The sequence below is a fragment of the Galendromus occidentalis genome, unplaced genomic scaffold (genome assembly GCF_000255335.2).
Source record: "Galendromus occidentalis unplaced genomic scaffold, Mocc_1.1 scf7180000077440, whole genome shotgun sequence".
Lineage (NCBI taxonomy): Eukaryota > Metazoa > Arthropoda > Arachnida > Mesostigmata > Phytoseiidae > Galendromus > Galendromus occidentalis.
The window spans coordinates 761,918-789,575 of record NW_003805428.1 but is presented as its reverse complement, the minus strand read 5'-3'; the positions used below and the strand labels follow the sequence as shown (position 1 = coordinate 789,575).

Genomic DNA, 27,658 nt, shown 5'->3' with positions numbered 1-27,658 from the left:
ATTAGGACTAGCTCCGTCGTGCCGACTCCTGACTGCGCCTCGGTAAGCGAGCCCACAGGAACTCCTGTCAGGCGAGACACGAGACTGGTCGTCGAGAGGTCTGCGTCTTGTTTGAGCAGGCGATTTCATGCATCCGTGCGGTAGCGGAGGGCTCCGAGTGCTGTCCTCGATTCTTGTGAGATCTCGTGCTCGTTATAGGTACTAGGAGCTCAATAGAGCAAAAGCTCCCGGCACTTCCAGCTTGTCAGGGAAACGGTTGAATCTGAGGGGGAATTCATCGGTGCGCTCGTTTTTCGCCGCTTGAGACTGAGATGACGCAGCTTGAGACTTGAGACACCGGCTCGAGGGGAACTCGAAGACCAACACACCACTCACTCTTGTTGCACGCTCATTCTAATGATATCATATTAATCATACGATCCCCCCCCCCCGGAGAGGGCGATTCCTATCCAGTGGAGTGCAATCGTACCGCACCTCTGCATCGGAGTCCGAGCGTTACCCAATGGAATCGAGATGTTGACGATTTATTTACATCGAATCGATGCAGGTCTTTATTTTCACACAACAATCGAGGCTGATGCTACTCGCGGATCAATCAGCCAGGGACGTAAATTCATTCACTGTACAATTAGGGGAGACACGACGCGAGTTCACCGAGGCGTCATGATTAGACTAGCTCTTCTCTTCTAATGATGAAGTCCGAGGTTCCCCGTGCGGCGCATGTGTCCAATATCAAACTCGTATTCCCACGTTCGCGATCGCGCCTTTGATCCCACCATTCGGCTCAACACGGTGCCTCTGTGTAAATTCGTCGATCCGTATGTACGTGTGTGTGTATGGATGTCTATGATGTTTGCTGTATGTCCTATGTCTGTACGTATGTACACGACAGGGCGAACGAACAATCCGACTAAGGGTTCCAGTTCGTGCTTCTGTTTGGCTCTGTCGAACAATTGGCACTTGCACGTCGACTCTTCGCTCTTCGAAGCCTTCGTCAACCGGAGTCCATGGCGCAATGGTCTGTCAACAAATCGATTTGAATGACAAAGAGCGGGAAAAAAACCGATCCGAACTTGGCAAGAGCTGGCAGTAGACGAACGTTGACGACTTCGCGAACTGTTCGCCAGCGGGAAACTCCTCCTGTATAAATTGGGATATTTCGGGAAAAAATACATTTTTGATGAAAAAAATTATCGGCGTTGAGAGTTCGAGCCCCTCCCGCCTCGGAACGAGTGGGATCCTTATTGTTCTCCAAGACCGGAGAGTTGGTCAGATGTTGTCGATGGATTTCAGAACACAGGGGGTTTGAGTGAGATCCTGGTGAGACCCGTTGATATATTATTAGTGCTGGACTCCAGGGAGTATGATAATGAGAAGCCTTTCGCGTTCATGTTATCATCTGTCTTGAAGCGCAGTAGTAACGCTGGTCCCGTTGAGACGACATCTGATGGAACCTATGGGAAACGAGAAGATCAGTGCTCGAAATCATCATCGGTTGCGTCCGGCCTTCGGACATGGAATAATTCTTACCTTGTTCCCACAATAAACCTGAACAGGAGGATTCGAATCGTCATATCCATCAAACACCGTCAACGAATCGTATCCGCAATCGATGGGGCTGTCACCTGCAAGACCTATTATTTGAGACGACTCCCTCATTCCAAAGATAGCTGAGCTCGGCCGCAGGTCGGAGCTCGTGGCATATAACCTTCGACTTGCGCAGGACGAGGTGAAATCATCGATACCCGCGTAATGGCCGTGAGTTGAGGGCGGGAAAGTCCCGGTTCGATTCCCGAGGCCCTCGCACATTCTATATACTGTGATAAAATATTCTGTATGTACACTTCGGTGGTAGCGAGAAGAAAAATTATTGATCGATGAAATGCTCAAAGACTTCCGTTCTTTGGTGGAGTCGAAGTCTCGACTTCTGAAGCACGGAAAGTACGCTCAGAGAGCAGCGGAACCGAGGGCTCTTACTTCTCATTCACTCTTTTCGGAGCAGCCGAGACGCGTGCTTCTCGCCGAGGGAAGGCGGACAGCACGCGAAACCCGATGCTGAACACAGCCATGACGGCCGCGCTAGCCGATAGGACTTGGGTAAGAGGGTTTCACGCGAGAAGAGAGAAACGCAATTTGGAATGAAAAGAGCTTTTCTATCGAAACGCCGCGGGCGTCTCTAGTTATTGTTGTTGCTGTCGCTATTGTCAGGGGAGGCGCGACAAAAGCAAGTGTCGAATTCCTCTCTTGTTCTACAAATATCGAGATGGCGAAGACGGCGGCATACTGGCACCATTCCCTTCCCGAGAGCGGGAAGACTCCACCGCAATCTGATTGTGGAACGTCTCTATTTGTCGGAGATACACGGAAACTCAAAACACTCCTGCAGAGCTCCTTTCGCACCTTCAGGGATGTGCCTCCACTGTCCCAACCTCTGAGATGATCGGGAATCACAACGGATTTCGGACCTCCCGTTCGGATATGATTCTGAATTGAACATCTTCATAGTTTTTCTTACCTTCGAGCTCGAACGCGACGAATTGCAGGTGCACGAGTCCTTGACTCCCCTCCGCCTCTATAAGCCAGTCGCATTCGGCTCCATTGCCGTAATTCGCGTCGCCGTATTTTGTGTGAGAATAGATATGTTGGATGACTGATTTCGCTGACAAGCGCCCTCCGCACACTGCGAACAAATAGAAACGATTTCCGATTATTGTGAGATATTTGCATGGATCTGATGTACGACGGTCTCTCGTATGTCGCACTTCGATGCGGGCCGCGTGAAATCGGAGCGATGTCGACTGAAACACTGAGTTCCGCCCTGGAACTCATAGGTACGCGCTCCGGAGGAGCGAAGATATCTCCTCCCTGGCGGGTACCATGTGAATTTGTTCAGCTGGACACCTATGGAGCGCAGATGTTCGAAGCGCCCGCGCATCGACTCCATCCGACGGACTCCAATCGGTGTCCACGATCGGGAACATTAGAGACGCCCGCTCGGAGTCTCCGATGAGATACTTGGCCGTGGAAACCTGCCTTCTGCTGCACCGCAAACCTCGCTGAATTCCGAGACGCCCGTTCCATGGAATAGGTTACCTACTTGTTTGCTCCCTCGTTGTCTCCGCCGCCTACTATCATCCACGACGCCTCTCCTCGAGTTTCCCTCCCAGCTCCTCTTTTCCTCAGGAGTGTGCGATCACCCCGGCCGTCGTCTTTCAGACGGGCGCTCATCCGAGGAGCACAGAAAGGAACTTCGAAACGCTTTCTCGCTTGCTGCAAGCTAACCTCGGTTCGTTGAACGCCTCCGGTTCTTCTGTCTGCGGAGAAGAGTTTTCCAGCGCGATACTCGACCTCTAGAATTCGGGAGTCCCGACAGTGGTGAAGATAGAGACAAATCTGTGAGCGCTGGTCGAGTTCGGTGGAGCACCTCCTCTTACTACAAAATGTCGCGAATCTCATAACTTGGATCCGAGGTAAACAGCTCCGAACGTCTAGTCAGTCAGTAGCCCCTCGCAACAACGGGAACGCCGCGACAAGCATCAGAACGGCAACCACAACAACAACTGGAGGATAGCCGGTGGGGGAGCAAACGAATGGATAAGCGTGCTCCCCGTGACGTTGCCAGAGAGCAAAGGAAAAACAGATGTTGGAACTCTGAGGGGTTTCGAAATACTTTTTTGACTGGTCCCGCCATTCCTCCCCTGTCGCTTATTTTTCCTCTCGACCCACTCCCATTCCCTCCCGCTCAGCCCATTCATCCCTTTTCCCCAACCCGCTGTAGTCGTGACTGGCTCGGTGGACCCCGGGATGTGGTTGAAGTGAAAAGAGGAAAATCCACAGAGGGGACGCAGAACCATTGGAGCAAGGAGTATTTCCTGGCGTTTCGCGCGAGACCAAGCGAGCAAATCTACCAGCGCGGTCCCGCGTACCATACCGCGCGAGGGCTGTTTCCCCGGCACCGTGTGTTCCCGTCGATGCTTGTTGCGAGTCCTCTAGCGACTCTCCGTAGTAGATGCCTCGTCATTCGAGACAGCAACGAAGGTAGATACACTTTCACGATCAGTACCACCGACCCCTGGGTTCGAGGCGATTTCCGGGAACGGGATCGCGAAATCGATCAAATCGAATTGTCGTGACGAGCAGTGCCGCTCGAATATCCGCCGGATTCTGCCGTCCAATCGATATTTTCGAAGCTTTTCCCCTCGTCGTTAGGAGAATCCTGTGAGTAGCTCCCATTGATGTTCAGGCTTCTGCTCATGTTCCGGCGTGAGCCATTAGAATCTCCCAAAGTCAATTGGGACGCTTCGTTGGGGAAGCCAAAGTGTTCCGCTAACAAGGGACGGAACTCCGGTCCGAAGACGACAGGTCGTCGTTCGGTGCGTTAACAACGTTAGTTTTCGTCAGGCGAGAGTGTGCTCATAAAAATTGTATGGGGTCGAATAGAATTTGGCGCGTCGTAGCGAAGAAAATCCTCTGCCGAGATTTTTCGTCGTCAACTCGGGAAATCAGTATGTATATTAGTCTCACGCCCAGCTGATCATTTCCCACGCAATGCCTGTGGATCGACGAGGGTGCCGAAAGTCTTGGAAACTGTGTGTAGTTGTACAGCCCTACCGAATCTCTCTCACAGTCCGATATGTGCACTGATGACGGTGAACGCTGATTGATACACAAGTAGACCTACTTATCTGGTCTCGTTCGCTCCCTCACTATCGACTGAATTCGGGATGAGGCACCGAGGTCGAACCTCGTTGGAAGGTTCGCTGTTCCGTGCTCGGGGCTCCGTCGGAAGACTGACAAAAGCAGGTTAAGCTCGGAGCCCCTCTCATCCATCCTATCCATTGGTATTTCTAAAATCCATGAATCCATGCATCAATCCACTATCAATCTCAATTTGTCGGTAGCTGCCCGGCTTGCTTCGGTAGCTTGCTTAAGCCCCTTAGGAGGCGAACGATTTATTCAGCTCATCGAGCGGTCTAAGCGAGAAAAAATGAGCCCGGAATTATTAAGCTCGGGACCGTAATACGAATCCGCTGCGGCGACTGCCGACGTAAAACCTCCGGCTGTTCGCCGATGCCGTATTATTGCTCAATATCCGAGTGGGGCAACGTCTCCGCTCGTGTTCCTTCCCGACGTGCTCTGTCCGCGCCTTCCTCGAGCGACGGATTCGAGATGCAAGTTTTCTTCATCGCGCGATTCACTTTGTCCTGACTCGCTCCTCAGGTCCGTCGAAGCTCCTCCTCGACCCTTTCGGGACCGCCAACAAGACAACGGTGTGCAGCATACATTGGCCGAAATCCCAAGGAAATATTCCCAAACAGGAAAAGAACGTCTCCGGGGAGCACGCTTGATTATGAGCTTAAAATTCACAAGATAGGGATTCCGCCGACGGCTCCGGTCCAAGAGAGTCGATCGGATCGTAGGAATTCTCCTGCCCACGAAGGACGCGGGTGCTGAGAACGCATTCGGTCGCTGTCTCCTCCAGTTCTTGCGCGGGACTAGGAAGTTCTGACTCAGGGACCTGCTCGCTGGCTAGATGTCTCGCATCCGCGGTCTCCTTTTCGGGGCGGCGTTCTCGAAGCGGGGTGGGCTCGTCGGTTCGCTTCGACTCTTACAAAAAACTGTGCAACCAGCCCCGTCGCTCAAAAGAGAACGGCGCAGTGTTCGCCAACGATCGCTAGTCAGCCTGCTGCTCGTTCGACCTCCTGGCTGGCGGCTGGTCGGACGAACATACATAGGTACCATTGAGCGCAGCGGTGCACGTGGGGCACTCGGATTACTTCGGAGGGAATGAGCCCATGGTCAAGTTAGGCTTCCGATCGATTTGCCAAATACCCCCATGCGCTGTTCCGGAGGACTCGGGAACCCGGGGAGCGGGAAGTCTTCGACGATAGGCGAGTTCGCGAGAAGCGTTTGTCAAATACGGAATCTGGAGAGCTGAGAGTGAGTGGGATAACTCAACAGCCGAGCATACAAATGCATATTTCGTTTCATTTGCCCTCTTTCGCTCGTACGCTTGGACAAGCTGCTGACGCGTGTCGAAACAAAGGAACAACGATGGAGCACCGCGCGGAGCAAGGAACCGACCGACAACATGAACACACTCCTCTCTGATAAGCATTCCATGTTTTCTTGTAGGAAACCAGCTCTTCTGCTCTAATCACAAACTGTTGTTATCATATGTTGCAGAGGTTCGCAAGTCGTCGAGAGCCCGGTCGCCGCGTGAAGAGCCCCGGGACCGTCTTTTCTTCCTGCTCTCGGTTCCCCACTTCCTTGTCTGGCTGGCTTATTTGCTCCTGCTTGCGCTTTCGGTACAACGTCTAATTGAATTAGAGTAATCGCTCGCCTTTTTGCAACCACCCAAAGGCTACCAGGCAACTCACTTCGGAGCCGTCCTTGTCTCCGAGAAGAGCAGACCCTTGAGGACAAAAGGACGAAGTAAGTCGATGGGGAAAGATTCGGAGCTTTCGAGCGAAATTCGCCTCCACTCTCCGCCGTCCCCGTAGGACTGCGTGCTCTGACATGGAGTCACATCGAGTTTCGCCTCTCCCCATCAGCTAGAAGAAGAATGCGTTTCGGCAAGGTATAAGAAAACTTTCGCTCCGTGTCGAAGCTCTCCGAAGTTGGATATGCACCCGGTCTCGAGCCCGCTCTCGAGACTCGCTTTGTTGCGTTGTGGATTGGAAGTGTTTTCTCATCCTCGAAACTAGCTCTTTGTTTGTTCGCTCGCATGTGTTACTTCGCTGGGTGTTCCCGAGCTCGAGTCTCCCCGGAGCGTGTCTCCTTCGCCGTTCGCTCTCATCCGCAATGACGTGAATATTCAGATTTCCGTCGACCGAGGCATGGTGATTGCGGCTCACTTGAGGCAAAGCTCTCATTAAGCTGATCCGTACAGACCTATTCCCCTCTTTGAAATCCCTTCTCTCTCCCTTTTCCCCTCGTTCCACTCCCCCATCTCTCCTCGGCTGTGTTCATGATCCAAGACGGAACATTCTCAAATATGGGTATGCAAATGTCCCCGCGAGCGGAGAACACAAAAACCTGCGTGAGGGAACTCAACGTCGGAAGTATCCTCCCGACGGAAAACTATGAGGAAATTCAGCGGAGCTTTTATTTTCGGTAGTGAGGAGCCGTGGGAGCACACGACCGACCGACCGAGTGAGTGAGTGATAGAGTGAGTGGAAGAGAGGGCGTGCTAACAGACTCCATTCAAGTTGCGTCGCCTCGAGGCCAACGGACTATTAAACCGGAGCTGCTGCCACCGCCGCCACCGCTTGTGCGGCAGCACTGTGGACAGAGGAGAAAGTGGTATTGAGCTAAAAGCCAAGCGGCCAGTCCACCGAACACTTCGCTTGGAAGAAAAGGGTGACGTAGCAGATGTGGTCAATTGGTACCGCCGTCTTGGCGGATTGAGAGGAGCGGATGAGCTGTTAACAGGTACACGGCGAATGGCAGCAAAAACGAACAGACTGGCACACCTGGCCTCTGGATTCCGAGCTGTCGATCGCTTGATCGTCAGACCGCGGGCCGATTGTGGTCCCTGGGTTGTGGTCCCTGAGATTGTACCCCAAGAAAGCCCGGAAGCCTCGCGAACTATTTGATCATCATCAGGCCGGAGAGCTCCGAAGTCGTCGACAAGGCGTAAGCCCATCGATCAGATGATGTCGCTTCTTCCCTCTCGGAGATTTTCAGTGATGAATCGAGTAGGTTTCTCTTTCTCGCGGGAATGCTGTTTGTGGAACACTGGTACGCCGCCTGCGCGACGTGGGATCTGAGTTCGTGCATACCTGTTGAGTGACGCGCTCTGAAGCCTTTTCTGCTGACGGTTCCATCTGACTTGAATACGAGGTACATTTTGTTGCTTGACGACAGCAGTGGATGCGGAGCTCTAGCTCCGCAAAATATTCCCAAGGAAGAGGAATCTGTGTTTTCTCCATCGAACACCGACAAGCTGTCATACGAGCATTCTTGATGCGCCTCCAATTCGAAGTCGTCGAACTCCTACGACAAGAAAATGGGAGATTCTGTGTAAGGGAGTCCAGGGTGTCTTGTTGGCGGCAGGAAACTTTTTTCGAAGGTACAAACCAATTTCAATCGATGTCCTGGCGTAGTAGAGAAGAGCCACGCACACTCTTTCTTTGTTGGGTATTCCTGGAACAATTTCCGAAAGTCAGAACCGGTTATGCTAATTCGTTTTTCTCGAATCGTAGGAGTGCCGATCGGAAGGAGTTCTTAAAAGTCACCGCCGAGTGAGCTCGACGGGATCTTTCGACGATCGCGACTCACCAACGGGTAATTCGGGGAGATGACTTCACCGCCTTGTTGAGACAGGACGTGATGCATGCAGGTGCCTTCCTTGCAGTCGTGACCGTTGGCGTGGAGAACGAAGCCGTTGAAACACGCACACTGATACGAACCAATTGTGTTCCGACAGATGTGTTGACAACCACCGTTGTTGGTCGAGCACTCGTCTTTGTCTTCAGGGGGGGGGGAAAGAATAGGAAAATGTCAATCAAAAAATATCAGGAAGCCGGGGCGACCATCTCCTGCCTCAGATGGCCGGAGTCCATTACTCGTCAGGCTCATGAACAACTCTGGATGGGACGAACGGCGGCAGCGTCGTCGTCATGAACAGCGTCATAAACTGCGAGACTCCATCGAAGCCTGGCGGAGTGAAGGACGCGGACAGCACATCTATAATAACGAGACATTATAATGAAGCCGAAGGCCAGAGTGACGCGAACGACGACGGCCTAAAAAACGGCGTTCGCCGTCGATTCTGTACGGGCGGCATTCGCACGAGACCGATGACTCACGGATGCGGGAGGATGCCCGTAGCCTTCCGCAATATTCTGCAGTCGAAGGAGAAGCCCTCAGCGATGCGATTCGATCGTCGTTATTTCCAATGCGCTTCTGATCACCGGCGGTGAATTCACCAGGGTCTGTGATCGTGCCTTTTCCGCTTCTCCTCTGGTCGGAGGGAACTTCCCATCCGTTTCGTTCTTGCTCGAGAACGACGGAACCCACATTTTTGATGCACGCTCTCCCTGCCTTAACGTTTTCCAAATCCCTCACCGCGATCTCGATTTTTTCTTGTTCCCAGAGCCCCAGTCGTTCCTCCAGTTGCCCCCATCCTCAAACCCCCTGCCCCTCCTGCTCCGCTCCTCGTTTTCTTGCCATGTTATCTGACGTCGTCGCTGTGGTGATTACGAGCATCCGATGATGCCACGGCCCTTCTGCGGTGGATCGAACAACCTGGTAATGGGACATCTCCATCTGAATGAGTGTTCTTGCCGCCATCCAGTCAGCAAACCACCCTGGTTGCCTCCATTCGCTCGGTGACTAGAGTGCAGATGGCTCCCCAGTCCAACTGGGTCGCTCGATCTTCTCGTCGACGCTCTTCCGCTGCCTCGCCCTTCTAACCACCCCGACATTATCTACCGCTTCTGATTCCTTACGATCCCCTTCCTTGTCGCCGACAGACTTTCGGGGGAAGCTGATCAGTTTTCGGCAGCATCCGCCAGACATTCCGAAGGGGAAATCGGTCGGTATGAAGCCGCGCCCGCCCCACGCACCGCGAGACCTAGCGAAAGCCCGGCTGGGGTAGGAGCGGGGGGGGGGGGAATGGAGAATCGGGAAAATGTATACGCGATCCGCCGCGGAATTCCGCCCCGACCCAGTGAGAGCGAGATGATCTCAGGAGACGCGATCCGCCGGTGGGTTTCCGCTCAGGTTTTTACGAGTCTCACCTCGGCAGGCTTTTTCCCTCTCTGAATAGCACGCTCCTCTCTACAACAGAACATACGACACAAGTGTGAGCGGCTAAGGAAACTTGCGGAGACATCATACATAACGGCCGTCGACGAGGAGTGCGTGTATATGGAGAGCCGCTCGTTGCCTGTTCGAGCCGCTAGGGTTGCTGGCTGGCTTGCGGGGGGACGGTTGGGCACGCCGACGTAAGACATGAGATATATATGCTTAGGAAGCACGCCATACGTCACACGGCGATGGCGCTCGTAGTACTGGCAAGGCGGCGGCGGCCTGACGATCTCTTTGCGGCTTCGAGAGAGCCCCGCAAAGACAGGGCGAACGTACGTCCCAATGACGATGGTCGTATCCAAGCCCGCTGGTCGTCAGAAGACCAGGGTCGCGGTCCTGCTTTAGGGTCCTGATTCGGAGCCGCCGAGCAACAGCCTCCAAGCCCCCCGCATGTCCGGTGGCGGTATGGCCGTTTCTTTAATAAAGGCTGCGCAGGCGTGCATAGATGTATTTATGCCGAATGTGTAGGCCTTGCCTCTAAATCTGTGTGTCAACTCATGACTCTACATATCTGAGGTCGGGTGGGTCGATCGAATAGAAGGGTGACGTCCTGCATATATGTATGTGACTGCGTATATATTCCGGCGGCGGAACCCTCGGGACGATTCGGCCCGTGGAACGCGTGGGAAGAACGACGTCGGTGAAAGCAGCAGCTACAGGGCAAGGTTTCACCAATGTCGCTCTGCCCCGAACAAAACGCCGCGTCAGCTCGACGGAGACCCGCCGCCTGTGAGTGAGTGAGGGTCCCTACCGTCGGCGACGTCACGCGCGAGCTTAAACAGCGGGGCCCGAATTTCGCAGCAAATCCAATCACTAGTACTCGAGTCCTCGGTCGCTCGTCCTGTCTCGGTCGCTCGGTCCGCCGGTCGGTAGATCAGTTGGCTGGTCGCTCGGTCGCTCGCTGGCTGGCTTGCTTGGAATATCCAGGACGTGAAGTGGAGGAGCCGACGCGACAACGACGACGGTGGAAGTCATCCGAGTGGAAGGTTTTGGGTCGTCGGCGGGACAAGCAGATTCAGACGTACATCCACGCAAGGCACAGGCGTTTTTTTCTTCTCCGCCGCGGTGGTGTTGAACTCACTCGAGAAATGAGGGATCGTCTCTCGGCAAGCAGAAACACCACAAGTGGGACGAAGCGTGGACTTCGGCGGTGAGGGGCTCCCCGGGCTGGGATAAGGAGACGGATGGAACAGTGACTGATTGACTGATGACTCGTGGTTCGGGAAGGCCGTGGGAATCTGCCTCATCGACTTGGACGCAAGCCAGTCCGGCCAAAAGATTGCTCACCGAGGACTCGGCGGCTTCGAGCAACTTCTCAGAGTCCCGGGAAACATGGGTTTCTCCTGCACTGTGGTTTAGTCTCGAAGTCTCAAAGAAGCGCTCTGGGGTCTAGCAAGTCGGATGATTGCAATCAATTATAAATTAGGGTCGGAGAATTCGCTAATCTTCGTTGATCTGTAACGACTTGCGGAGCAAAGGACTGGCGATGGATTCGAAACTCTAATGACTTGGCTGGGAGTGTCGCTCAAAACGGCAAGGGTTCGGGCCGATTTGTTCCTTCGGGAGGGCAAAAATAATCCCGTTCCACGTCCCTCTTCTTCTCATGAACTCCAGTGTAATAAATGTTGTGCGAGCGCGGATCTTGGATTCTCTGTTCCGCTTTCAAGCCCTTCATTAGGGCTTGTTGCTTCCCTCCCTCTTCCCCAACCCAGGCGTGTTGCTGCTGCTGCTGCTGCCGCCGCTCTGATCGTTGTGACCCCGGACCCCGCCTCTCGTTCTGTGCCGTTCGTCTGCGTGGGTCCGAGAGGTCAGGAAAGCAAAAACTTCCTGAATCAAAAGGTAACGAGATCTGAATGACGCCGTTGATTCCGTCCGACCCGTCTCGTCACGCCAGGCTCTGCTGAGCTTTCGAGACTCGTGTCCCATGTGAGGGAGCTTCATCCGAAAGCATGTACCGGAAAAAGGTTGGAGATCCTCCTTGTCTCGTCAGGCCTTCCGGAGCCGGGAGAAATCCAGAACATGATTTTCTCGGAGCAGAAATTCTGAGTATCCCGATCCCTGCGCAGGAACGAAATCTCTAAAGAGAAACTCCCAAAACGACTCGCAGCTGCCCAGGCACGACGCGACCCAACGCTTTCAAATATTGTGAACGAAAGCATCATCATCAGCAGAGAAAACGAGTCACAAGGACGGATTTCGTCACTTTTGATGCTTCAAGTCGCAAGAGCATTCAAGATAAACACAAACGCTAAATGACAGTAGAGCGAATCCCCTCTGCCGTCCTTTCTGTCACGGAAGCCGCAGAAAGACCGGAAGACCCTCCGGAAATGCGTCGACGCTAACTTCGTACCGCGTTGGGGAGGAGTTTCGGCTCGCTACCCTTTTGGCCGCTCCGTCTCTGCCGCCCCTTTCGATAGAGCTCGCGGTCGAGCCGATGACGCTTTCGCTTCTGATTCCGCCTTCGTCGTTAGCGACATCCTCTCACGTCGAATGGCTCTACTCACCAGTGAAGAAAACCGCTGCGAAACCGCTCTTCTGCACCGAGTTGTCCGAATTGAACTCGACCTGTCAGAGAGGGAAGCAGACGTTTATCCGGAATTCCGGGTGTCTGAGGAATTACGTTCGTTGAGGCAGCGCTCGACAACCGTTTTACCGTGAGCTCTGTGGCCGAATAACGCTAATGCTCTAGTTATGGAGACTACTGGGAACATATAATGGTCCAAGCGTCCGGTTTAGAGGATTTCGGTGTCGAGCGGCCGACCAGCTAAACGAACGAACGACTGAGCTCTTCACGAGTGCCGAGCATCAGGAAGATGGAATGTCAAACTCACCCGAAGCACGTTGCCTTCCGAGGTTATTGAAGGAGGTTTCTGAGGTCCACAGAACATCCCGTGTTTCTTAACCGTGACATCTCGCGACCTCGAACTCACGTCGACGCTATCATATTCACATTCTTGCTGCAATCAGACACGGAAGAAGATGCGTTCGAATCAGCAACACTCGACATCACGAGGATTTTTCGAGTCCGACAGCTTTTGTCCTGGACGGTAGCGACGATGTGAAAGACTTACGTTGGTTCCTTCGAGTTCGAAATGTGTGAAGTTCAGGGTGATTCGGTGCTGCGGAGGCGCCACGATTTCCCAGATGCAGTTTTTGTTCGGCGGGTACAGGTCGGGGAAGGATGGCGATGTCACGGTACCGTTGATCCCTTCGAGAACTCCACCACAGGCATCTGTCGAGCGAGGCGAGAGCGAATGAATGACTCTCCGAAGAGTTTTCCGTTCGTGCTCCGCAGAGTTCAGAGTCCGACGCGAGGAACGCTAGCCGTCTGGAAGGATCGGGAGGTTTGGTTCGAACTTACCTTCGCATTTTTTCCCATCGGAATTTAGTTCATAACCGATTTTGCATTCGCAACGGAAGCCGCCCAATGTGTTGATGCAAATGTGGTCGCATCCGTGATCGGTATTCACACACTCATCAAATTCCTGGGGGACGGATACCATGTGTTAGAAATCGAACGTCCTCGAGGTGAGCTGTTCGAGCAAGTTTTATTCCGGAATCTCGTCTATCTACTCATTGTTTTCGAACTCATCAGAAATTAACGCGCGAGAGAGCTCCATAGCACGCCAGGAGCCTCGGAGAACTCCTGCGACCCATTGAGATTAGGCTTCGATGGAACTTCAGAGGCGGAGCTCAAGCCAGCTTTAACCAACCGTTGAAGCAGCTTCAACGTTTGATGGGCGACTCACTTTGAACAACGTGGCGGAAAAACCTCCCTTCTGTACCGTAGAGTCCGAGACAAATTTGAGCATGAGTTTGTTGTCTGAAGAGCGGATATCCTCGGGAAGCTTGAAGCCGCAATACTTGCCTGCAATCATGACCGGAATATTCTCAATCTTACACCGCGGGGATGAGCCTTTTTTCCCATCCCGAGGGGACTCGATATCGATGCTCCGAATTCGCTCAACGACATCACTCGTTGTCTCCGCGGACTGCACGAAGTGGAGTGCTGAGATACTCATTCCACGAAAAAAAAACTCAGTCCTCGAACACCCCGAGGAATCCGACTCGAGTCAGGGTAATCGAGTCAAGGGAGCATCGACTCGCATCTTGGGAACCATCAGAGCTGCGTATTCAGAGACGCTTATCAAACGACGTTTTTTGTTCGCCTGCGTCGTGGTCTCACCGATAACGGGGCTATCGTTATCGTGTCCGTCGACAACTTCGACATAGTCGTACACACAGTTATCGTGATTCTCCACCTGGAAGGAGTGAAACAAATCAGACGCTATCTCAGGACGGCTGTTGATCAAGTGCCGAAGATAGGGCACGTCTAAGCGCCGACTCCTCAAGATCGGCCGTGTATCCATCTGCCAGTTGCCTGTCGGTCGCTCCGTCGGATGTTTTCCCGCCCTCCCCCGGTCTATCTATCTGCCTTATCTCCCGGGCTTCGAGCTCCAGGGAGTTGATAGCGTGCCGAAATGACATTTCGGCTAGCGTCCTGTTCGTTCGTTCGCTTGCCTGCCTTTCGGTGGCTCTCTGTGGAAGGAAAAGGCTTCCAACAGAGACCACAGAAACTGCTTCTTTCCCTTCCTCGGGGGACCAGAGAGCAATTGATTCGCACGACGTGGCTGGCCTGCTTGAAATGCCCGCTCCGAGCTGCTTGAATCAACGCTGAGAGAAGGCATGCTCCTTGCCTTCATCGAGCCCCTGTCTCGCTCTCTACCGGCCCCCGGGTCGACACCGCATCGTTCGCCATCCCGCGTGGATGTTTTCGAAGGCTTCGATTGGAATTCATCAGAATCCTAGCGGATTTCTCGGTCAATAATGGACTGGATGCGTTCATTCCTCCGTCCGGTCGGTCGGTCGGTCAAGTTTGCAACCCTGCCTGCTCTGACCCCCGCGCTCTCTCTTTCTCTTTCAGGCTTCGGACATTCTCACTTCTTCGTGGAAACTGTCAGAGGCCGCAAAGTTTCCTAGACCTCGACGCTGAGCTACAACAGCGAGTCCTACATCCGCTGACATTCCCAGCATATTTCATTTCGTGCTGCCAATTCTCGGCGAAACTCTCACTACTCCCTTTACGAGTTTTCCAACTCTCTTGAATCTCTCCGGACCGACTCTTGCTCTCGGAGGCATTCCCCAGGCCGACCGACCTCCTGAGTGCTTGAATAACACAAAAACGTGTTCCAGACTGCGAGAGTGCTGTGTCGTGGAGGACGAGGGGGGCTTGTCAAAAAAATGCTCCTAACGCTGCAGCCAAGGTGTGCGCACCTTTTCCTCCGAGGTCTGACGGGAGCCGCGGCACTCGCTCGGCCGAGGGTAACAAAAGGTAGGTATAAAAATTCGGCGAGACCACGTCAACGGAGGTGCCCCATACGCTCGGCGAACCGAGTGTTTCTCGATAGGGCTTGCCGCGGGACTGTCTAATTGCGAACGTAGGCTCGCCTAAGCGCTGTGCCGCAGGGAATCCTGAACGTCGAAACAATCGCTTGTTCGTGAGGTCTTTACCGACGGCGAACCGAAGGGACTCAGCTGAGCGTTGCTTCACCTATCGTCGAGCTCACGTTCCGCTCGAAGCATTAAAAGTTTGTCAACGAACTTAATTTCACTTCAAGTGAATACCCGTTTGTGCGTAAGGCAGTGTGCGGCAACCAAAAAGAGACTCCCCAAGCCGCTTTCCTGTGAGAGCGACGGGTTCTAGCAACGGTGACTACGGAAAAACATGTCTGTAAGACAGCTCAAAAATTGAGACGACTTGAAGCCTTTCGAACGAAGTCCGGGTTTTATTTCCCCGAGGGTGGGGGCGTGCCGAGGGATACGGAATCCTCTCCTGGTTATTCGATTGCACGTGGAGCTAATCAGAGTGTAGACACCTCACAACTTACCTCGAAAGCCTGAAACTTGAGAGCTACTTGATATTTCTCTTCAGTGGATATTTTCCACACGCACTCTTTCGCGGGACGGTATTCGTCGGGGTAGTTTGGGCTCTGCAGTACCAAGGTGTCCTCCAAGCTCAGTTCACCTCCACAAATGGCTGCGGAAATATTTCGTTATTTCGTTTTGCTGTCGTTCTCCCGAAAATGCATCAGTCCGGATCTCAAATGTCGAACCGCATACGACCAGACGGCTTTCTAGATTGTAATTTTAATTCATTTCTGAGTGGTTCCACTCGAAGAAATCACGGTAGAGACAGGAAACGATATCGCGGAGACGAAAGGGGAGACTGAGTTTGAAGCGATACGCAACCGCATACTTGAGGTCTCGACGTTTCATTCAACCCCTCCTCTGTCCTTCTCTTTCAGCAGGACTGAGAGGATTGATAGTCTCCATTATTGAAGTTCTGAGAGTCCGCACGCAAACATCTCATCGAGTAGCGGGAAAGACTCCAATCCTGCACGCTGTCCCACGATCGTTCTGTGAGGGGTGCTAATTCTTCAAACCAGACGGAGTTCCGCATCTATCTCGTCCGCGCTCCGTTTCTCCCGCAACTCGAAGATTGTTATCGGGTCCGTAGATCTCGATCGACGCAACTGCTAAGCAACGAGTTCTTGGAAACCCTCTCCTCCTCGATACATCGATAGAACAGCTTCGTCGGGCCCACTCGCGGGATCGCTTCCCATGTGTTGAGTCTCACCTTCGTAAGTTGCATCGAATCCTGAGTGCTTTTTGGCGTTGCTGGATGTGCGGTAGATCACCGTCATCCGGTATCCACTGCTCAGGAGCGTGTCAGGTAGCGTCCCGGTGCCACAGTATCGACCTGAGACGCATGGGGAATCTTATTCAGAGCGCATGAGGCAAAAAAAAAGACTACCATAAGGGACGTAGATTTCTCGCATATCGCGAGAACTTCAGTGAGCGTCAAAAGAACCCAATCGCCTGCTCTCTTTTTTCGGACTAGCGAAGTGATTCCATGGCGGGAGAAGAGTGAGACTCACCAATTAGATCGCTCTGATGCCAATAACCGTCGCGCACCTCAACGTAGTCGGTTTCGCAGTTCTCGGTCTCGAAGATGTCCATCTGCGTGATGTTTAGCTGTATTCGCTCGCCATGAGTAGCTGTGATTCGCCACTCGCACAGCCCGTCGATTTCGAACTCTGCCGCTGAAAGACGACCTATGGGACCTTGGAGCGTACGGCCGCATCCTGGAATAAATCAGGTGGACCCGTAAGAGATGCACTAGCTCAAAGCGCAGCGACAGAATTTCGATCGAGGATCCCCACTCGATCCTCTCGAAGAAGATTTTCCCGAGGTAAACGAATATTACTAAGCGAATCAACCCAATCACTCTGATTCGCGCCATGGCGATGAAAACCTAGTTTCTAATTTTGCTACCGTCCCTCCAATTCCAGAGGTTCGTTTTAGCGAGGTGCTAAGCTCATCCGCATTTCTAGATATCACTCCGTGACGGACGAGCTCTTCCCCTAATTCGTTTGGACGAGTATTTACCGGCTCGCGTGCTGGCATCGGGAGAGTGCACGAAACGACTGGGCCGTCAAGTGAGTGGATGACCCAAAGTTGCGAAGAATGTCATTTTGTAGACGACGCGAGCCCTTCCCCGTTCGGGTCATATATTGGCGCGAACTTACAAGCATCCAAAGCACCACGAAGGAATTCGAGCAAAGAGACACCAGCAACGGCAGTGGAAAGATCTCGAAGAAAAAGAGATTCACTCGAAGAATACGTAAGTAAGCAAGAGACTGATTGACGGCCAGACCAAGTGTTAGCGTAGTCGTCCGTTCATCCGATGGCTTTGCGCCTTGACGACAAAGACGACATCATCAGGACGAGCTGAGCAACGCAAGCAAAAAAACTCCCTCCAAGGTAGGGCAACGGCAGTCAAGCGAACGACCGAACGAACGAACCAACCAACTTGTGAGACCACCGAAAGTAGAACGCAACCAACGGATCAGGGATTCTGCCCGCCCAAGATAAGACTGAAGGAAGATTGGAGAAAAATCACAACGAGAGGCGTTCCCTCCATCGACACATTGCAGTTTTTACAAAAAGCTGCCGAAAGCCCCAGGGACGGCATCGGTACCCGTCGAAAGATCTAGAAGAATACGGCGGCGGCGCTGCGTCGCAACGATGCGTCATTTCTTAAGCCGGTGAGGCAGCTTGCCAAAACGAAAAAACCTCGGACCGGCAGGAAATATATACATCGCGGATAACATCGAACAAGTGGCCTTGTCTAAAAATGTCAGTCGGCTGTCCCCATTTGGTTCGACAATAAGTTTAGCGAGCTTGAGGACTTCATTCGACCACATCCAGAGAACAACAATGCATGGAGCATTCCGATACCGCCTCGCAATTCGGAAGAATGTCGTCGCCACTGCGCTGATGTCGTCGACTGAAACGCTCTGTCTCGAGGGACGCGAGAACCACGCGAGACCCGGAGTCGAGCGAGCTGGGGTCTGGTGGTCGCTCTGAGGGTCGGGCTTTCCCCCGTAGCGGGAAACCTTTACAAGTCGTAAAGCTTTTAATGGGCGTCTAGGGACAGAATACTTCTGATAGCCGCACGAGCTCTCGTGTTTCCCTCGACACTCCGGAGTTTAACTCTCGAACACCTCCGAACGACCTCTGAATGATGAGAAGACGCGGAAATACGGATTTCGACTGGATTAAATCGATCCCGCGATAATATAATGAAGCGGTTTAGGTTCACATCCGCTGGGAAGAGTCCGTGGAAATTCATCCCGAACTCTAGTCTATCGTTACTCCGGAGTCTGACCGAGGTTTTCTCACTCTCAGTGACGATTCGTTCCCCCAATTACGATATGACTGACGCGGTGGTGGCATGGAGGAACATGGCGACTCGCCCCTGATTTCTAGGGGCTCCCGAAGCTCGGACCGGATCGACAATACGATTGCGCGTCATTGACTGAGAGTGCGCAGGGAAACTCCGGAGCTGTATCCGTTCATGTGCCATGGATGGCGAAAAATATAGGAAAAGTCTCCCCACTCTTCCAGCTGCAGGTCGAGGTGTACCGTCTGAGAGGCATAGTATGTACTATGTACTTCGGTCACTATTGAGCCTTGAGCTGAGAGCAAATTCGGGTGCCAAGACCGGATTCCATGATCGTCACCCGGGTAATGGAAAGGTGGAATTCCGAGGAGATAAATGTCTTACGGTATCGCAATGACCCGAAGACCGGGACGGTTGGTCCAGAGAGTCCACGGTGGACAACGGTTGCGTCGCTGTGCAAATTGGATTGAGTGTTCCGTTGTGCTTCCACGTCCAGCGGGAATTGAACACGACCGAAAGCGGGAGCAAAGGTTCGGGAGAGACTTCATGTAGGAGAAGATGTTCCATCCGCTTAGGCTGGCCACTAGCACTCCCGACTGTTCCTGGCCTTCAATGCGCGCGTGAGTTATCTAAATTGGAGAAACGATGGACCGCCCCAGGCTACAATCGACCCCGCTCCGCGCCAATGTTCGCCGCGCGCCACTTTATTCTACGGAACGGAGAGACTGGACGAGAGCTCGCGAGAGAGAGACTGTTTGACAACTGACACACAAGCAGGCTCGTCGGGCTGACTTGACCGTAGAAGAAATGGTCCGCCAGGTGACCAAGAATGCATTGTCGATCGGAGCTCCCTTGTGTGCGACACTCATCAATATTTCGAGTCCTTCGAAGCTTTCGAGATGCCGGAACTCCGATGACTGATTCCTCCAAACTTCCTCCAAGAGGTCGGAGCGTCCTCCCAGCGCTCCCCGAGCTGTTCAGCAACAGTCGCCTTTCTCGGGTGGAGCGCGACCGAGTTCTCCCGATCGGATACTGTTCGGAGCGCAACAAACAGCTCGAAGTTGTCGGTCCCTGCATGTGTCAATGATTTCGAGTGGAGCGTTCGCGATAGGTCGGCCGACGGCGAGAGAGCTGGCAGAGCTCAACTGCCGAACGCAGACAGCCTTGAGATCGTCAACTGAGCTTCATTATTCCTGATTAGTGTTCCCATCCCTCCAGCACTATTCTGCCTCTCTGCAACGAGTCGAGTTCCCTGTTGCAGGTGTAAGCGCGGGGAAGCGAGCACGCAGTCGGGCGGGAGGCTGACTGGAGCGCTCTCTCTGTTTTGACCCTTATTTTCTCCTCTCCGGAGTAGCAACAGCAGGTGCGAATCAAACGTCGAGCTCCGTCAGTTAACACGGCAGCTACCTGGAACCGCTGGCTGGTGGGCATCGGGTGAGCCGACAAACTTTACGAGCGACTGAAACTTTGCGCCAAGATCGAGCGGGCTCGAATTACTTCAAGTCGCGAGGGCCCCTCGACGCCAGGAATGTCGTGCGCCGAGTGAACCATGACTCCAACTTTGATCTGATGTCGATATCCGACTAGCGGAGTGAAAGAGGTTAGGTATCGAGAAACCTATGATGACAAAGTCGGATATATACGCCAACGCTTCTCGAGCGAAATACTGGGGACGAGAATCGAGGATACTCAGAGGGATGGAGCGAGAGGAAAAATGAAGCCGACGTCACTCCAAAGACTGGAACACAGACTGCTGCAAGGACGATAAATGCGACCAATAAACGCTTAAAGCTCGGAAGGACTGAAAGACCATAAGCAGAGAGCAGTACACTCAAGAGTTGTCGAAACCCTCGGGAAGCGTTGCACGCTTTTCGAGCTCTGCCAATGCACGTCAGCTCCGACGCACCGACCGGAGATGGCAGCGTTGAGGAGCCGGGGGAAAATAGACGCAGACGTGCTTTTTCGGCCAAATGTCCAAGTTGGAAGGGCGGCTGGGCTGTCGGCGGTGCACTTCGTTCCAATGATGCAGTCGGTTAGACACGCACACGCTGCATTCAAACAGATGACGACTGGCAGAGCGTATTCTGACAACCTTCGGCGAGTCTTACACGTTCAGCGGAGCAAAATGCTCACGAGTACAGTATCGTAATATCAATAGTGTGTCCATGCCTCAATTCGAGGGTCCAGTTATTCCGATGAGCGGCCCTACTATCATCGTTATCAGCACGAAATTCCTCGATTCGTAGGGGACCTCCATTCCGCTATTATCATCACCGAGCCGGTCCGGAAAAATTCTCGACATCACATGTTCCAGGAACATGGCATTCCGGACCGAGACAGCGATCTCGAGAGTTTGTGTTTTTCGTGAGCCCGGTCTTTCCGCTTATGCTGTCTGAGCGGAAGATCGGGTGGAGCTTTGGAGCGTAGCTTAACGAGATCCAAGAAGTCGGACTGTTCACTTAAGGATGAGATCATGGAGTTGAAATGATTCATATTCAAATGCAGCTTTTGTCTCGCCTAATGACGCGGACTGTGCTTGATGGGAGCAAAATGAAACGGGAACCCCATATGCCACACACTAATACATATTGTTTCCGCTTTGAAGCTTCTTTTGACGCCATCCTGCTCAAAAAGGACGCGTGAAATCCCCACTATCATAGCGGGAAATCATCACAGAGACTTTCGCACCAATGATACAGAGCAAGAAAATTCAGTGAACCCGTTGTGCATGTGTTGCCCAAGGAGAATGAAACCGTGCAACGCAGCCTCGGCTTCCGCAAACCCCTAAATAGGGACGGAAAAAAAGAGCTTCATAGTCGCAGAAAAATAGGAACTCCTCCAGATTCTGACGTTTTAAAGCCGGACATCCAGCTCCAGATATGATGTCTCTGCTTGATGATTTTTGGGCCAAGACTTGACGGCCCGCGTCGATCGATGTCGAGCATCAGAGCCGGGGGTTTCCGCAGGTTCCATTCCATTGGAAGACGTTCCAACAAAACTTCCCGAAGTCATATGGCGTAGGGCAATCTAGGTGAACGCCGCCTCGTGTGAATGAAATGCCGGGCAGTCCGATCGAGAGCGCCTCAAGATCCGACCCGGGGCTCTCCGAACCAAAATCAGGCAGGAGGCACCAACTTCGCAAGGCATGCGGCGAGGAAGTTCGGGAGAAGATGTCATTGAATCATTTCGTCGAAGGAACTTCGCAGAATTTCCCTCGTTTTCCTGTTCGCCGATGCGACGTCGCTCGTTTCGCCTGTTGATTTGCAGAATCGAGAATGGCCGAGGCTCATTCAAGGGGCTGACGACCGTGTTCAGCCAGACCGATCTGATCGCGAACGGCGGTACCGATGGTGCTCCCTGTACACGAATGAGAGCACGGATACTTGGTACGAAGAACGACCGTCGGGCTCCACTGGCGTAACGCTACGCCAGTGGGGAAGGGACATTCCATACGGGGGGAAGAAATCGGGGCGCAGCGCTTTTAGCCCGAAACAAAAGCAGATCGTGTGAACGATTTCCCGGTCGGCCGACAAATCGAGAAGGCCGAATACCTCCCGTGCACCTCAAAGGAGAATGGCCGTGCTAATAGTTTCCATCAAACGTTTCACAACAAACACGAGCGGAACGGAGCGACCCGAAAGGCGTTGCGCACCTTTGCGCCCAAACGACCGGACTTTCGAGTTTCGTTCCTGCTCATTCTCGTCGCTTGTCCTGCTTGTTCTCTGATTGCCGCAAACGTCGCATTGTACGTCCTCGTCGACGGCAATGACGACAGGAGCAGCGTCACCACCGCTACCGGGACGACGATGACGGGGGCGTTTTCTCCGAAGAACATTAGAGCCCTTTGTTTCAAATCTTTGCAATCATCGCAATTGCGACAGAATACAATCAGGAGCAACAGCACCGTGAGCCGCCAGTGGAACGGAATGACGATGTCCGTAGGCGGTTGCTTGCGCTAGCATCGAGGAACTCATGCGAGAGAGCTTTTGTGAATGAACAGCGACTTGTAGACAAGAGCGGTGACCTCGACTGCTGCGAATTTTATCTCCGCATTTTCCGCGCCGTGTAATTAGGTATATCAGCCGAGGCCAAGCAGAACGACGGCAGCGGAAAGGAGCAAAACACGCGAATCGCTCGTGATTTGCTAATGAGCGAGGTCGGGACAACGGAAGTTCGTTACAAGCCTTCCGGAGTGCTGCGTTTCGGAATTCCTCCTCATTGAATCCAAATGTATGAGACATCCGCTCGAAAAGCTATTTGGTGTAGCATCGGAGCTGCACCGGCTCCAGATTGGCATCGAAATTCCAAAATGTTGGATGGAGGAAAAGTTTACGCTTGTTGTGGCTCGATTCCTCTCACGCTGTAATGCATATATCAGCCTTTATCTGAAGATCGAGAACTTCATTCGATATCACAATAAAAAGGAATCCGATCTCTGCGCTCACGCATTCATGCGATCAGGCGTGAGTCATAATTCATTGTCGTCGATCTGGCAGCGGTAATGAGGATACCTACCTATATGACTCAACCCGGTTCGGGATTGGCGTGACCGTCGACATCAGCCGTTAACTACGGAAGATAGCGCTGATTGTTATGACGCTTATCCCAGGACTAGTCCTTCGGGTGGTTGAGGTCGACCATTATCGTCTTGCCAGCCCCGTCCTCGGTGCGGCGGAAGCGGCCGCGTGTTGTCCGCGAGCTCGACACTTCGAATATTTCGATACGAGACGTTTGTTGTTGAGCCAGCTCCACCGAGAGCTCTGTGGACCGCATTCGGAAACGGATGGGAAGTGCTCCGACGATTCCTCGGGACAAGTGATTCTATCTCTCTGTAAGTTCCTTCCGGAACTGCCTCGATCGTCTGGAGACTCAGTGTTCGTATCATAGATATCTTCTCACCCGCTCTCATGAAACTATGGAAGCACTCTCGTGTAGAGAGAATCGCAGCGAGTCGCACCGAGGGTGCGAATCTGAGCCATCCGAGCTCGTTTCACGATGCTGAGAAGGCTGAGGAATCTTAACCGCTTTCTCTATTCTCAACTTTGGGTGCATTGGACACTTCATTGAGAATCGGCAGTTCAAGACTGGCTCGATATCGTGGAAGTTCATCGAATCCCGAGGTTTTATCTCGGCCTGACGGAACTATGGGGCTTCGACGTTTCTTTCTAGATCGTGTAATCCCCTGCACTCATCGCCGAATGGTGGACTTTACTTCCAGATTTCTCTTGATGAGGGTTTTCCCGCCCTTCACCGAGCTCCGGGAGTCCTTGAATCTGGGATTCCTAGACTTAGCCGCCTCCTGCGCGTCATGTCCGAGAGCTGATGAACAGCAGGATTCGGAGATGGTCATGACAACGAATCAATGGAGCCCTGGGAAATATAGGATCTTTGATCCACTGCACCTGATTTAGGAATTTTCCCTCTCGAGCGGCGCTCACGACTGGCGAATGCTGAGACTTACGGCATGGCCGCCTCGATCCGATCTAGTTCATCCCCATAAGGCGGGAACCACGGAACAAGCCCTCCGAATCATGTAGGAAAGATACGTTGCTGATGCTACTCACTTGGACAGTTGTAGAGCTTGTTGGTTTGGGCGATGTCACCGGCACTGAGCCGAACCCGTTGACCGATCTCCGGTCGTTTCCTCGGTGTGGGTCCCTAGAATGGATCCGTGCGTATGCGACCAGAGATCGATGGATTCGACTTGACGCGCGAATCTTACTCGATGCGAAGCGGGACCTGTCTACGGGAGTCCGAGCGCTCCACTTCCATACGTCTTCTCACCGAAATCACTTCGGCGGATGTGAAATACTCACCTGTAGTGCCAGGAGAGCTGGCGAGTCGTCCCGAGGCAGTATGGTGTCTAGCTGCGTGCTCCTTGGGAAGAGAAATCGTTTTGGAAACACTCGACGGCCATGCGTTCAAATGATACCACTCAATGCATCAGTTCGGTCCCGACTCACTTCGAAAAGGTGTTTCTTGCATAATGCATAATGGAATCGAAGTCGTACGGCATCCCAAGCGAGCCGACTTCTTCCTCGGTGAGCTTATTGAAGTTATACTCCTGACCTGAAACGCATCACGAAAAGCTTTTCAAACGGATCGGGAGCGCCCGTTCTCGTCTCACTGGATGAGACGCGCGGGAATTTCGATGAGAAAAATCGGCTCCCGATCGGATTTGAATTCGAGAAGGAATTCCCCCGCACAATCGGAGAACTTGCAAATAGCAGAGGTGCCGCGAAAGCACAAGATTTCTATGGAACTGATTTTTCTAAGAGGGGTTCGCTCGGCTTGCCGGAAGAGCATTTTTGTCCTCTGCTACTACTGTGAGATCTCCGGAGCGGCGGAGGCATTGAGCGTATTCGAAGGTCCCATCAGCTAAATTGGCTCCGAGCCTTTTGCTTCACTGGTTCATATAGTGGAATTGTGTGAGTGTTCTGCTTAGCCGCTGCTGCGGTAGCAGTGGCGGCAATAGGAGTCCCGCCAGGAGCGACGCCACCTTGGCAGCCGAAAGCACCTCGGTTTACTCCGACCTATCAAAGCCTAAAGGTAATGCCTTCCTCTCCCATAACTCATTGCATATTAAGACATTGCAAGATAAATGAACGCCTCTTTTATTCATCGTCGCCCAGTGGAGCGAGCTCGGGGAGGACTAGCCAAAACTCTCTTTCTGACACATTTCCTCAACCGCGAGCGTGAGTGGGGCCGGAGACCCTCGATGCTTGATGCCTCTCGTGCTCGCCGCCGGCTCCCTGCTTCCATGCATAGGGGACGAGCTGTCAACTGAACAACATTTTCAGCGGACCCAGCGCATATTTAATGTCATCGTCGGTTAGCCGTCCTGGCGACAGATCGCAAAAGATACGCGCAGCAGATACCGCACTGTCGCAGGGAGAGCGTTTGAACACAGTCGTGAACGTTTGAGCCTCTCTCCGGTATGCATGCATCATCTACCCTCACGCCCACTGGCCCGTCGTCTCTCTTGGTCGGATGGAACGTTTTTCATCTACTCGTCGCCCTGTTCTTGATCTGCTATGCGAGGACCTAAGAATGTGGATAAATATCGAGGTTGGGGCTGTCGACAAACTTCGGCCAATTTTGAATGAGATGCGATCCAGCAGGAGCTCTCTCACTGACTAGACCGTCGAAGCACCATACGAACTTTTCACTGAGTTCCGAGTTGATATTTCTAGTGATTGCCACACGGTAAGCCCCCTTGTTTCTGGGGACCCGAATAGCTGATTTGACAGCATCCGCTCCAAAGATCCCTCTGAATAATATATGAAGATCTTGTAGACGACGCCGACGCAAATTACGGGAGTTGCTGCGCTTATTTGGTCAAACGCTGAGGAAACAGGAGGAGTGATGCAGGACTCCCTCTTTTCATGAGAGAGTCCGCGAGTTTCCTTCGCTGAGCGTCAAGCCGTCGCTAGACGAACGGTCGTGCCCAAACAACCCTCGGCAGACCACCGAGCGAGCGAGCCAGCGAATCGACGGACAAAGGCCTTTTTGGGGGCGGGTAGAGTGAGCAGCAAACTTCCCGCTCCGATCCTGAGGAACAGCGCCACTTCCCTCGGAACTGCAAAGGGTGGAAGTGCTCGAGGTACGAAAGTTGACCGACTGCCATTTGTCATAGACGACTGCAGCTTCTTATGTTACAGACTCTCGTTCTTTCTCGCTACCTTCAACAAGCTTCACACCTCATCTCATCCGCCTGATTAAGAGGAGATGACTCCAAGAACAGGTTGCGTTCGTCGGCGGGAAAGTTTTTCGAGGCAGCCTCTGTATCGGATCACAACGCGATGTTTCCCGACGCTTTCCAAGTTTCTTCGGAAAGGAGATTTTTCTCCCCCTCCTGGGATCCCCCTCGCTGCCCTGGACGCGAACACCTCTCAAGCCCGACTCCTTCAACCTGGCTACTTCGAAATGGACCTCCTCTCACCTTGCATGATATTCCTATCGATGATATGCACATGATTGTCGCGGTCTGGTCGAGTGTGTTCGTGCCAGAACCCCACGACGTGTCCGAGCTCGTGGACAACGATGCCAAACTTATCGCAGTTTTTACCTGGAAATCAGACTCGTGTATATCCTCTTCCAGAGTCCAGAGGACCGCGGGACTCTCCCACGAGCAGAGCAGGGCATTCGCCGATTTGCATAGAAGATCTTGTTGCCGCTCACCGATAGAAATTGCTTGGCCCCCGTTTCCTCTCTTGCCAACGAAGGAACAGCATCCACAAGGCCTTTCCGTGAAGGTAATGTAGTGCTGATGACGAGGTTCGCGCTCCACGAACTTGACGCAGGTGTAATTTTCCCAGTGGAGCATCGCTTGGCGGAAGAGCGCCCGATGAACTCCTGCAACGGTAAATGTGTTTATTTCGTTTTCCGGGGAATCGCGACCCCAAATCTAGAAGTGAGGAAAATGAACGGGGCTTCATCCGGGACTCGCTCGTCACGTTGATCTCGATGTCCCTCGCCTTCTCGGTGCTGTTGCTGCTCCCCATGATTTTGTACATGACGCCGATGTATTTCCGAGTGATAATCATTAGAGCAAGTGATCCTGTGCCCAGCGGAGGGAAGGAAAGGACGACGGAATAAACTAACAGATTCGCGCACACACATTCGGGGATAGAGCCGGAGAGCCCACCTAACGGCTGCCGTTACGCTAATTGGATCCGAACAAGTGCTGTCGGCGCAGACCCCCAGATTGATGACTTTTCTCATGGCGCTGAGCCTAATTATCGAGACAGATTCGGACACTCGCTACTGCGACGACTATTGTGCACAGGATAGACATTAATTCAGCCAGTCAGTCGCTCTGTCGGTCGGTCGTTCGCTCGTTCGCTTGATCAGAGGCTCGATCGGTCCCTCGGACAGGCATTCCTCGGGCATCCCGTCGGTGGCTCAACAAATCGAGAACGTCATCTATCAGGTGAGCTTGAGCAGAGGACAGAAAACGGACCTTGATGGGGAAGAGATCCCACCGAGCGTGCGGGGAAAAGAAGTTCACTCACCCGAGAAGTTGGCATCAATCTCGTAAGGAATTATCGCAAAATCCCACAAGCGATCCGCACGCGCTGTGGCCGCCCTATGCGA

At 53.0% G+C, this 27,658-nt stretch overlaps 1 protein-coding gene across 1 annotated transcript; it reads right to left on the bottom strand.

The window, feature by feature from the left end:
• Window positions 1-1,289: 1,289 nt before the first annotated feature.
• On the bottom strand, window positions 1,290-27,658 carry LOC100898124 (tolloid-like protein 1). Its single transcript, XM_029111430.1, has 21 exons — window positions 27,577-27,658; window positions 26,744-26,917; window positions 26,505-26,630; window positions 24,526-24,631; window positions 24,397-24,439; window positions 24,127-24,220; window positions 16,755-16,961; window positions 16,454-16,576; window positions 15,705-15,853; window positions 14,003-14,078; window positions 13,566-13,684; window positions 13,178-13,301; window positions 12,888-13,048; window positions 12,648-12,773; window positions 12,321-12,381; window positions 8,284-8,474; window positions 8,083-8,148; window positions 7,785-7,998; window positions 2,516-2,680; window positions 1,531-1,625; window positions 1,290-1,454 (listed from the first exon to the last, which is right to left on the bottom strand). Exons 2-21 carry the CDS (start codon window positions 26,886-26,888, stop codon window positions 1,290-1,292), a joined length of 2,556 nt encoding a protein of 851 aa, XP_028967263.1. The 5' UTR covers window positions 26,889-26,917; window positions 27,577-27,658.

Excerpts from the sequence above, each read along its gene's own strand:
- LOC100898124 (XM_029111430.1), bottom strand. The coding sequence starts at position 26,888 with ATGCTCCACTGGGAAAATTACACCTGCGTCAAGTTCGTGGAGCGCGAA. Across the intron at positions 16,962-24,126 it reads CAAGCTCTACAACTGTCCAA|GATGCGGCCGTACGCTCCAA; the intron begins GTGAGTAGCATC and ends GATTTATTCCAG. Across the intron at positions 16,577-16,754 it reads GCATCAGAGCGATCTAATTG|GTCGATACTGTGGCACCGGG; the intron begins GTGAGTCTCACT and ends CATGCGTCTCAG.